Consider the following 13,127-nt stretch of genomic DNA (forward strand, 5'->3'; position numbering starts at 1 on the left):
AGGAACAAGATTTTTTGGTGCATAGTTTCAAATAATGTGAATGGCATGGAATATTGATAAACAGAAAGGCTGCGTGTGAAACTTGTGCTGATGTAACCTTCATGTCAATAAGTTGAATCAACGTAGCCCATCTGCAATTGGATACACATCATAATCATATTGAAGTCATGCAAGTATTGGACGGCAGTCCTGCATCACCAAGCAGCTTAAGATGTTATAAAATCATTCAAAGGACATGAGAAATTAGGAAGATAAACACAAATGTAATCAAGCATTATTCAGTGAATAACCCGGGTACATGATGTCAAAGAAACTAGTAAATTGAGAAGCACAAATGTAAATGTATCTTTGTATGCAGGCTAGTTTAGTTAGCAAGCAGATTGGCTGGTCTAAAATTCTGCAAGAGTTCCATCTATGAAAAAGTAGAGCAGTGACAATGGAGGAAGTCGTCTTTCAAGTTTGAACTACTGCATGGTGATATAAGACTATACATGTGATATTAGACAACACTTCTTAGACAGGTCCCAGATAGTAATATTTCCTTTTTTATCTTCTCTGAGAGTTGTCGTTTCCTGAATACTGCACTAGATCTATTTTCATCAGAAGTTCCCAACGCCTCAACCATATACTCATACAACAATAGGAGTCTTAATTACCACGTGTTTCTTTATTCTTTATATTTGGTACCATTAAAATGAGAAAACCTCGATGATTGTTGCCATTAAATACAGAGCTGATTCTCTATCAAATTTTCATCTTTGTCATGTGGAAGTTCACTCTAACCATACTTGAATCCTAAAACTTTGAACCCTGTGGTCTGTAACTTAATCCAAAAAAACACCAGCTCACAATGAAAGCACACGGACAGATTATCAAATGCTACACCAAAAAAATAAAAAAGGAAAAGATACAGCATGCACGTTGAGCATAATTTTGCCACAAGTAATCGTGGTCAGTTTAGAGTGTTCTGAAATTTCAGAAATAATTACACTGAATGAGTAAATGGATTTATTTTTTTGTATATGTTAGAACATAATATAAATCATATATTAAAACCTCATCTAAAAACTTAAGCTATTGGATTGAATTGATTTTTTGATATGGTATCAAACCCTTGTTTACCAAGTGGTCATGAATTTAAATCTCACTGCCTCTATTCTAATTAATAAAATTAAGAACAAGTAATACGGGACTGTGCAAGTCTTAAGCCTAAATGGCTTATAAAAGATGGCAAAAATTCCAAGAAAAATTTGAAGTTTCAGAAAAAGATGAACATATTTTGTTTTGCAAGGAAATCACTGCATTGGTTACATTAAAATAACATTCACTTGGGAGCAGTTGATATGGTACAGTTCCTTTAGACTGGTTCCCAACAATATAAGCAAAAAAAAAAAAAAAAATTGAGTTTTTTCAACTTACAGATAGAGCGTACAATCAAGTTTATCATTAAACTTGAATTCAAAAGAAGTCCAACAATACCATGATTGACATATAAAGAGTTTCACCTGTGAGATCACCAAAAAACTGTCATGTGTTTGTTCTTCTGTCACCCATCAATGTTTGCATGGTTGGTAATATGTCCTTTCTTCAGCAAGAGTAGATTAGGCCAAACATGCTCTAGTCAAGAATAGTGATACATGCATGATATTTATTTTCCATTAACCTGCTTCAATAGACCAATCTGTATCTTTTTACAAGAGTTCTTATTAGCCAAAAAAAGTGTTCTTGGAGCTGCAAAGATAACTGTGAATGTTTGCATTTCTACTTCAACAAAAGTGGCATTTGCTTTTACCTTGTAAATGACCAATAAATTGAATGAGTTTCACCAGAAAAATGTTCCAACTCCATAGTGAACCTAAACAACTGCAGAAAGAGCCAATTTAATTTCTGATTTAAGTCTCTTTACTTCTCTTTGATGACCAGAATGACGAAGACAATCAAAAACCGCATGCTTAGCAGATGGGAGTATTCTTGTGCCACTTCTTACACAAGAGAGCAAGAGCTTGGATGCACAACGGAACCTTCCAACCTTGCAAAGATTGTGAATCAAGGAGGAGTAGGTAAAAGAATCCCTCATATGCATTGAATCAAAGATTTTAAAAGCATAATCAATCTGATCAGCTTTACAACACCTATCAACCATGGTGTTTAAAGCAACCAAGTTTGAATTGAAACCCGCTACATTCATATACTCCATGGCCCCCTCAACATCACCTTCCTCACACAACCCATTCATCAGAATCGTGTTTGTATACTCATCACGTTCAAAACCTTCCTTTTCCATTTTATCAAGTACTCCATGTGCCATTTCCAACTTACCACCTTTACAATACAAATTAATGAGTGTATTATAAGATGCCATATCAAGACCAATGTCAGTGTTCACCATCCGCTCCATATAATGACTTGCTTCTTCAATCCTACAAGTCTTGACCAAAGCACCAACAACTGTGCAATATGCAAATCCGTCAAAGGTATATCCCTTATCAATCATCTCTTCAAATATCTCAAGCCCTTGTTCAAACCTCCTAGATCTAAAGCAACACCTCATGACTGTAGTATACGTTATAACATTTGGAACAAGTCCAGATGCACCAAGCTCCTTGAGCATCCACCTAGCTGTCTTCAATTTCCAAGCTTTACACAACCCATTAATAAGAATATTATAAGTAACCAATGAAGGAACAAATCCATGTCTCTTTAATTTCCTAAACAACATGAGCGCATTCTCCACAAAACCACACTTGCAAAGCCCATTAAGCATAGTATTATACGTAGCAAGAGAAGGTGATAAATAACAAAGTATAATATCCGTAAATACCCGATATGCGTCATCAGGTCTTTCTAGCTTAAAAAAACAATGCATCAAAGTATTATAACTCCAGATATCAGGTTTTATCCCCAACTCAAGCATTTCTTCAAACAAATCCATACAATTCGACAACAAACAGTGCCTCATGGCACCAGCAATCAAAGAATTGTAAGTAATAATATCAGGTTTTATACTGGCTTCTTTCATTCTATCAAGAACTGAATAAGCAGCATCAAAACTAACAAAACGTGAGTAAGCATTGATCAATGTATTGTAAGTAACAACATCAGGCAAAACACCTAGTCTTACACCATCAATAATCACAGTTTCTGCTCTTTGTAAATGCTTGGCTTTGCAAAAAGAAGCTATACAAATATTCAAGAACCTAGTCGATGATCTACTGACCATTACTAATTATCCAATGGAACCCAATTACACGAAGAGGCAAGATTTGCATACCAATAACAATTGTTGCCTGAAAATTTTCAAACTCTCAAACAAATCTTGCTGCTAAGACAAGAGAGTTTCAAACTTTGATGTAATTCTTGCTGTTCCTTTTGGACAATGAAGTGTTGGCACTGCACCCAGAAGGTGTTTGTGTTTTTGTCCTGGTTTGGTGTTGAGACAAGGGCCAATTCAGTGGAAGATGCAAAGAGCTCTGCAATAAGGTGAGTACTATGGATTAGCCCGGCTTCAAGCTGTGAAGATTTCATGGACTGAGCTTTAGCCCAACCGTTTAAGCGATGGGCTTTGATGCTTTAGTCAGTGGAAGATGCAAAGAGCTCTGCAATGATAGCAAAAGAAAAGAATATATATAAGAACAGAAAAAATAGCAAAAAAAATACACTATCAACTTGAATTGAATAATAAAATTTTAAAAAAAAATAAAAATTTATAAAAAATTTAAGGAAAAAAAATCATAAGAATAAAGATCAAATTAAAAATATCAATGCATGATCGAAAAAACTTGAACATGTAGAATTTTTTAACATGATTTTTAACATAAAAAAATCATAAATATAAATAAAAAACTTATGCACGCATTCAATTAAATAAATCACGAACCATTATGTAAATAAAAAAAATTAATTAACAATAAATAAAAATATAATTGAAACATTAAGATATCAATGTAGATTAAGATATTTCATATTGCAACATAAATCATTTATCTGGTTGTGTTGCATGAATTTATTTATGAAAATTAATTTGTAATAGAGACTAACACACATACAAAATTTATTGAACAAAAAAAAGGAAAAAAAAAATTATGCAAGGTTGCACATATTAAAAAATATTATAAAAAATAAATATTTAATCTATATAAAAAATTACATATGAATCATGCTAATCTGAAAAAATTAAACACATCTAATAATCACTATTCAACATAAGCTAAAAAAAAAAAACAAAATATCATAAAGAAGGGGTATCAATTGAAACATAATTTTTAAAAATATATATTTAAAAAACACATGTAAAAAATAATTAATATAAAAAAGGGAACGAGGTAAGGCATTGCTGAGCTTGGTAAGCCAGACCTAGTGCTTGACCCAATCAAGAAAAGGGCCGCACATGGGCCTTAATTTTTTTTTAAAGTTTAATGGGGCAGATAACGTGTCATTCATCCTAGCTGCTTGGAAAAAAAAAAATAAATGATGCATTATCTAAAATTCTTAAAATTCAGCCACTAGTGTGGCAAAAAAATGGTGTTCTATTTTATTTTGATCTAAAAATTTATTTTCAACTCATTTTGATCCAAAACACATAGGAGACGCTCTAGAAATCTTCTTAAACCAATCTATGTTCTCCAAAAACATAAAAAATCAATTGAAAATCCAAAATCAACTCGAAATAAAAAATCTTCGAGTTTAGATCTTTTTAGGTGTTTTTAAGGTAAAAAAAAAAAAAAACACATAATCTTAACCTCTATATCATCATATGAAATCATTTTGACACAAAAATTACTGTTTTGGTGGTCTAAATCTTCTACAACAATAATTTCTTTTTCTAAGCTGGAATCCAATAACCTTATCTCTTTTCTCCACCAAAAAAAGAACTAAGAAAAAAAGAAAATGAAGTTTGGCACCAAAATACATATATTTTAAAAAATTATAGGAACTGATTCCTAATAGATTAAAAAGATGAGAGATGTAAATGAATTTTTAAAATAAATTTCAGATCTGCCATTTATGTTACCTGTTTTTGTCAAATCATTCATCTGTTTTTCAATTCAATCTTGATTCCCCAAAAAATATACAATTTAGCTCTAATTTGGGTAGTTTAATTGTAAAAACAATATTTAAGGATCAAATTGAAAATTTTAAAAAATTCCTTTCTATTACAATTTATTGGGAATTATGAGATGATGAATAGTGAAAAAACACTACAATGGTTTACCTATATATTTTAGTTTTTGTGAATAATTGTCTTTTTTTGTCTATATATAAAAAAAAAGTCCAGATAAAAGATATCCATAGCTACGATATACAGTATAATCTCAATAATAAATCAATACCATTGATTTAATAATAGTTGTGTTGGATTTTAAACTTGAAGTTTAATCATATCTCGATATTAATTAATAAATTTTAATGCTGCTCAGGTACTAATTTATGAAGGTATAACTATATTTTATTATTTAATATAACGAAAATATAAAAGTAATTATCTAGTTCTATTTGAATGGATTCGAATCTAAATTGATTGTTAATAAATTTTAAAATATTCAATTAAACACAAAGTTAATAATATTATATTTTAACTAAGGCGTTGAATATGACACCTTCGATTAAACAAAGCTTGCTTCCCCTGTTATGCAATCCAAGCCTCATCGGCAGCAGCCAGAAGGTTTTTGGTAGCTTGGAAATTGTCCCAAGAATGCACAGGGACAGGGTGCTTTGCAAGCCATGTTATCAATCCTTTCACTTCAAGGGCATATATCTTTATATACCGCTAACTACTGCAACAAATATTATCAACCGATCGTCTTCCCCGATGATCCCCTCTTTATACCAAATAAAGAAAAAAAAGAGTCTCAAAAACATTTCTTTCACTCTCTTGGTTGCCCTTTTGGCAACTCTTATTATTAATCCAAACCTCTCACTTTGGCACCAACTCATTGAGCTTGGCTAGCTTGGCCGCATTTTCATCACCTATTTTTGCCACTTTCATTACGTATAGCACCGAAGGCCACCACCACCACCACCACCACCACCACCATGGTAAACACCCTAGTGATAGAAAAATAGCCGACATTTGTGAAGATTTTCCTCCTGACTTCCCTCCTCCAGACACTAACACAACCTCATATCAACCATTTGCGTTGATCGAAACGGACGTTGTACTTTCACAACAATTCAATCAGCTATTGATTTTGTTGCGAGTTATAGCCAAACAAGGACCATAATTTGGATCAACTCTGGGATCAACTCTGGCATTTACTCTGGCATTTACTAGTATTGATCAACCATATTGATCAGTTAGGTTTTCTTCTCGATTTTAATAGTGAGGTGACACTTGCCAACCAACTCATCCACCCAGCTTGCCCTCACTGAGACTAAAAAACCCGTTTATCTATGCGGCCAACTGTGTTTTAAACTGTGATTGCTCACACAAAAAACATCGTTTTTTATGCTTTTAGAATATCTGGAGACCAAGCTGTACTTTCTTGGGTTGTGGATTCTTTGGAGCACAAGACACCCTACATGATGATAGAGGACGCCATCACTTTAAGGATTGTTATATTCAAGGTTCTATTGATTCTTCTTTGGGCCATGCAAGGTCACTGTATGAGGTGAGCATATTTCCATCTGAAGCGAGACTGATCATGCTATTTCATTCTTGATTTTACTAGCATAAGATTCTTAAGCATGCATGCATGCTATGAGACTGGGTTGAAAAATTACACTTCCTCATATATAATTATGAGAGAATAATCACCATGCTCAAGGTCAAAGAAGATATGTGATTAATCTGACTAAAAATATCATTAGAGGCATGCTTTTCTTAATCCACCACTATTTTTACGCTCTTAATACTTGAGATTTCGACAGAATTGCCAGCTGATTTCTATGGCGAATCCAGTGGCTCCGGGAGCAAATTAAAGGCATAAATGGAGCAGTAACAGCACACGGTAGAACTTCCAAGGATGAGAGCACAGGCTTTGCATTTGTGAACTGCACCTTAGGAGGCACAGGAAGAATATGGCTAGGTGGAGCATGGAGGCCATATATATTCCAGAGTCATTTTTTCATGATACACAACCATGGCTGATATCATTGCACCTGAGGGCTGGAATGACTTCAATGGTCCCACCAGAGACCAGTACTATGAACCATAAAATGATCATCTATTTGTATGTTTTTTGCATTATGTTAGCTTTCGCAATTACAAAGAAAGCTACAAATTATAGTTTTTTTTAAAACAAATTAAGTTTTCACTACGGCTCCATTTATTTGCAGGAAAGTTGTTTCTTTTTGAAAAGTGAATTTCAAAAAAAGTGAATTCCTAGAAAGTGAATTCCGAGAAAGTATTTTTTTGATGTTTGTAGTATTATGGAAAATGAACTGGAAAATACTTTCCAGTGTTTGGTTATGTTATGGAAAATAAACTGGAAAATAATTTATTAATGAATTAATTTTTTTTTCAAGTTTATCTAATATATATAAAATATTTAATCACTTACAATAAAAAAATAAAATCTAAAAAGTATAATGATGAATTTTTTTATATAAAAATATTTGTATTGTTCTCATACCTTAAAATAATGATAGAATCTTCGATTATTCATTATCTCAGCTGAAATTGTATCTTTTGGATCTTTAATAAGGTGCTTGTATAACTTAAGAATTGCTTTTAAAACAATTCTAAAGTAACGATGGATAGTTTCAATAGACGTATAGTATATACCACTATTAAAATGAAATCTTTGGTTTTGGCCTACAATTTGTAAGAACACAATTACTTGCTCCCTAATCGACACATTTTGAGTTGATTGTAATAGGTCATAATTTGTAAGAACATCACACAATCTATATAAGATAACAAGTTTCATACGAATTTGTTCAACGCAATGTCTATCACCTCGATTCAAAATGCTGTCAATATAGAATTCTCGTTGAGCAATTGCATTTATACATGGTTCTCTTAGTATATAAATTATATTTCTTTCTTGTTCAATAATCGCTACCCCTGTAGCTATCACAGTTATAGCTGCTCTCATACATGTTGCATGAATTATCTTACTATCCATATCATGAAAATGAAGTTTTCCGATAACAAAACCTAAAAATTTAAGGAAATAAATATTAAAAAAACATATAAAATACTTACACAATTAATACAATATCTGATTCCCTAAACAAACAAGGTCTTAAAATATATTATTTAAGACCATAACATTCAATTTCTCGATGATAAAACCGTTTTGAAAATTATACATTTCATAAGTTCACAACGATCAATAGACATTGCGCAATGAAATCCATATAATTACCGGCATAGTCACACAAATTTATCCATATATAATGAATATAATCAAATACTAATCATAAATTAATCAAAGCAAAATAAAACACAAATTTATATTTAATAGGGTTTTGTTATAATTTCATTGTTCCCAAAGCATTCTCCCATTCCCCTCACCCTATCGGTTTCTATAATTCCTTATTTCCCCTGTTATATTCATTCCCCATTTCCCCTATTATAACTAGTTTGTATTGTTCTCCATTAACATTTTCCAATTGCACTGTTCCCATTCCCCATTTCCCTTGTTTTCATTCCTCATTTTCCCTGTTATAATCGGTTTGTATAATTCCCCATTAGCAGCCCCCAATTGCACTGTTCCCATTCCCCTCTCCTCTCGGTTCCAGTTCCCCCAATTCCCATGTTCCCATTCCCCTCTCCCGGTTCCAGTTTCCTTAATTCCCATATTCCCTCTCCCTCTCGGTTTCTCTCCTCTCCCCATTCCCCTATTCCCTCTCACTCTCAGTTTCTCCTCCTCTCTCCCTCGGCTACTTGCTCTAGTAACGCGGTGACTTGATAAAAAAAGAGAGCAAGGGTTGACAGAAAGTATATGGTGGGCGGATTCGGGGACAAGGAGGGGCTGCTTCACAGTAAAGTTCACAGAAACCCCCTTGTTTTGGCCTCTCTATTCACAGAAATTGATTGCTTTAGCCTCTATGTTCACAGAAATCGATCGCCCCTTCGTTTTGGCCTCTCTGTTCACAGAAATCGATCGTCCCCCCCACCGTTTTGCCTCTCTATGTTAATAGAAATCGCCCCCTGTTTTGCCTCTCAATGTTAACAGAAATGCCCCCCTGTTTTGCCTCTCACTGTTCACATAAATCGCCCCCCCCACCGTTTTGCCTCTCAATGTTAACAGAAATGGCCCCCCCTGTTTTGCCTCTCACTGTTCACATAAATCGCCCCCCCACCGTTTTGCCTCTCTCTATTCACAGTTATCTCCCGCCTTGGTTTTGTCTCTCTATTTGGTTAGAAATTCCTCCCTTGTTTGGTTAGATCCTTTGAGCTGCCGATTGTGATTCATGAAGAAGAAAAAAGTCATGAAAAAAATGTGTTTTTTTGGGTTGCTTGATTAGTTTTAACTGTGATGAGATAAGATGAAGAGTTATGGAAATGTTATGGAAAAAAATATGACAGTAGCAGATTTATCAAGAATATCAAAAGATTTATGCCATCATTTTTACAGATCTACGAAGAAGAAGATAAAAACATAAAGGAATAAAGAGGACAAAAAATACCTGAAATTAATTGGTCCAGAAAAATGCTTTGTTCCAGAAAAATGCTCTTGTTCCTACTCAGCTTCCAATTGATTTTGAAGAAAAAAAGACTTTGTATGAGAAAATGAACGAAGCTGAAAAAAAAAGGAAAGTGTTTTCCTTTCTTTAACAGAAGGAAAACACTTTCCTTTGATAACGTTGTCTTTTTTAGTTTGACTGGAATTCAGTTTCCTTTGACTTCTTTTTCATATTATTGTCAAATATAGAAAAACAAGGAAAATGAATTTCTGAAATTCACTTTCCTTATGAACAAACACGCCTACAATTTAAAATGAAAAACATATTTAAACAATGAGAATTTTGAAGTTATATTCAGCCTAAAAGTATTTTCATCCGCAGTACCGCACTGCAATCCGAAACGGACCTTATTAATTTTAATTACTAAGGGATTAAAACTAATTAATTAATTAATGTTGGATGCATGGTTAACGTGATTAAATTTTTTGCAGGACTGTTTTCTATGGAGAATACAATTGCTCAGGTGCTGGAGCCAATATGACCGTGAGGGCACCATATGTTGAGAAACTTAATGATACACAAGCTTCTCTTTTTCTTAGTGTGTCCTTCATTGATGGAGATCAATGGTTGCAGTACTACATTTAGCACCTCATATAATTAATTATCACTCTCTTAATTCTCAATTAATATAATGTTATTTATCTCTTCAACCTTCTTATTCTTTGTATAGATCATATCACTAAATATTTGAAGAAAATTCATGTAATTAATATGTAAATACTTATAGTTTATTATTGAATCCTTTTTTATTATTATCAAACTGAATATTTTATCTTCAAATATAAGAGTACTGAATAATTTCTATTGAATTGTGATGTTTAATCATTTTGACATATTAATTCATGCACTTTGCTTTTGGACAAAGTATTCATTAAAAAGAAAAGGTCAGTTCATATTAATGAATAATTTTTTTTTTCAAAAATATTAAAATTAATTATTTTTGTAGGAAGTGTCCAAATTGTTATTTTGGAGGCTTCAGCTATAAGGTTTTCAATTTTGGCGTGCTTTTATCACGTGACAATACTTTAATTTTCTTTTTCTTTTTGTCAGGATGCCGTTCTATTATTATTTTTTAATTCTGCCTGTTTATTCTTATTGTGTTTTATTACCATAAATCCATAGATATTAACGACAAGAGATACTTCGATGTGAGATCTTATAACTACTTTTATCAAGTTTCAAGTTCCATATTTTTCGATATTTGTTTATGATCATTATAAGATTGACATCTTGATTTTTTATTAATGGAGTAATATATCTACATTTTGTTTTCTATTAAAAGAACTAAGACATTATATTAAGCTGATTATACTACATAAATATTATTATTTCTGTATTTTCAAAATAAAAATATAAAAAAACATGTTATTTTTTTGTTTTATTATTTGGGTTTTCATTTCTTTCTCTCTTATTTTATGATAGTAACTAAATACTATTTTATAGAGTTTTGGTTTTTATTTTTTATTTAGGGTCAAAGAAATGAAAGTATCCTGAGCTAGATTCGTGGATCAAGATTGAATTTTTTTAGTTGAATCTTAAATACAAATATTAGCCATTTACGCCAATCACTATATAGTCAAATAATTTTATTTCTTAAAAAATAATCATTATTGCTTGACAAAGATTATCTTGTTTTTCTTTTTGGTACAAAAATGTCGAAAAGATTGTTGAAGTAATATCTTCTTTATTTTTTTTTCAATTATCTAAATTGGAATACTTGAGAATTGAAGTGTGTGTGGGTTTGGGTTTTCTTTCAAGATCGAATCAAATGAAAAACGGAAAGAAACATATTACCTTTCACCATAGAAAAAAAAAAAAAACGAATTTTAAATGGACCATGTGTACCATTAATGATATATTCACAATAAATTGTTTTTATTACTATATATTTTAGAATTCAAATCCTAAATGATAATAATATAAAAATCACCAAACAAATTAAGCTTCATAAATATAAATATATCAATTTAACTTGTATAAAATTCAATATAGAAAGCACATGATTTTTTTTTGTTTTATTATTAATGTAAGTGTCCGGGTCAGCTTCTACATATCTCGATTAATTTTATGGATCCTAAAATTAACGATTATATAAATTCCAAGTGGTTATTATATTAATAACTATAAAGTTCGAACTTAAGATTGTATGATAAGTAAACTCATTGATCCTAAACTTTTATCATTGGTCACTATTACATAATCTTGTTCAAATTACTTAATTCGATTAGTGAAATGTTTATCCACATAAATCTAAAACTCAAATAACTATCGTGATCAATCTCACCTTTATGTAAAATAAACATTGCAGATGACTAAACACATAAAATTCCCTATGTATAAATAAATAACGCCATCATTTTGAATTTTTTAATAATTACTTAGTCAAATTGAGTACATTATATTTAAGTTTATCAAGTAAAAATCAAATCTTAGTTTGACTAAGATTTCAAGTTTATTTTTTAGTACTATTTTGGTCGGATATAAATTTAGTTATCATATTAATCAAATAATAAATTAATCTTATCAATATCAAAATTAATTTAACTAGCTCTAAATCATAGGATTTTTACATTAACTTGCCTAATAATTTCGGGTTTAATATTTATGAATCCCCCCATTCAAAATTTGTCACCATAAGGTGAGCTTTCCAAGAACAGTTGAATTTTATCAATCAACATGACTTTTCACATTTCCTGTTCATCATCTAAGACAGTTAATAATATAATTATTATTTTTTTAAATTTGAAAATCTAATTTTGTTATTAAGTGCCTGTTTAGTAACATGGTTATGGGTGAGGTTTACCCGCAGTCATATCAAATGCCATTACTTTTTGATGGTAGGACCCACCAAAATCTCAGTTGGACCGCATGTTTTGGAGAAGCAGCATTTGCTGTTGCGCATAGGGGATAAAGCAGAACAATGGAGCATGGCTCGACTGTTGCACTATTCACTAAAGTGAATAATGCGAGTGAATTAATTCACTCGCACTGTTATAGTTTTTGTTTTTTTTGAAAAACAGTGCTAAAAGTTGGAATTTTTTTCCTTAAAAAACCAGTGCAGTTAATTGATTTTACTCGTATTGTTCACGTGAACATGAACAATATTATTTTTTTAAAAAAAATTAGTTTAAGGTGAATTAAATTTACTCGTACTATAATCTCAATTTTATTCCTGAAAATATTTTACCTAATTTTATTGCACGCTCAAAAAATCATTTTTTTTTGTAGTTCTTGTCGAATGAATTTTGTACATAATGAAATTGTAATTTTTTTTTAAAAAATTGTGTTTTACTTGAAAAACTAGTATTTGATATTATTTAATAACACTACATAAATTAGAAAGATATCGCATGATAATGTAGCATTTGTGGAATTTGATCGCAATTTCAATTATGTTCTTGCCGGGTCCGATCCAGTTAAAAATAAATTCAATTTTTATTTTTATTTTAATTGTGTTTTATTTAAAAAATTAAAAGGAGATCGCTTGATGAAAT

The 13,127-nt window shown here is 31.4% G+C and overlaps 1 protein-coding gene and 1 pseudogene across 3 annotated transcripts; one reads left to right on the forward strand and one right to left on the reverse strand.

The window, feature by feature from the left end:
- Window positions 1-95: 95 nt before the first annotated feature.
- Window positions 96-3,548, reverse strand: LOC118058467 (uncharacterized). Of its 3 annotated transcripts, XM_035071172.2 has the most exons (3): window positions 1,793-3,548; window positions 1,420-1,505; window positions 96-189 (listed from the first exon to the last, which is right to left on the reverse strand). In XM_035071172.2, the coding sequence occupies exon 1, from the start codon at window positions 3,218-3,220 to the stop codon at window positions 1,856-1,858; it is 1,365 nt and encodes a 454-aa protein (XP_034927063.1). In that variant the 5' UTR covers window positions 3,221-3,548; the 3' UTR covers window positions 96-189; window positions 1,420-1,505; window positions 1,793-1,855. The 3 variants fall into 3 exon arrangements, with proteins under 3 accessions (XP_034927063.1, XP_034927062.1, XP_073265920.1); XM_035071171.2 differs by lacking the exon at window positions 1,420-1,505 and having other exon boundaries at window positions 1,506-3,548; XM_073409819.1 differs by lacking the exon at window positions 96-189 and having other exon boundaries at window positions 1,345-1,505.
- On the forward strand, window positions 3,377-10,218 carry LOC118058492 (probable pectinesterase 8; annotated as a pseudogene).
- Window positions 10,219-13,127: the final 2,909 nt, after the last annotated feature.

Source organism: Populus alba, chromosome 6 (assembly GCF_005239225.2).
Source record: "Populus alba chromosome 6, ASM523922v2, whole genome shotgun sequence".
Lineage (NCBI taxonomy): Eukaryota > Viridiplantae > Streptophyta > Magnoliopsida > Malpighiales > Salicaceae > Populus > Populus alba.

What these genes read in the sequence shown, in the direction of transcription:
- LOC118058467 (XM_035071172.2), bottom strand. Translation starts at nt 3,220, where the DNA reads ATGGTCAGTAGATCATCGACTAGGTTCTTGAATATTTGTATAGCTTCT.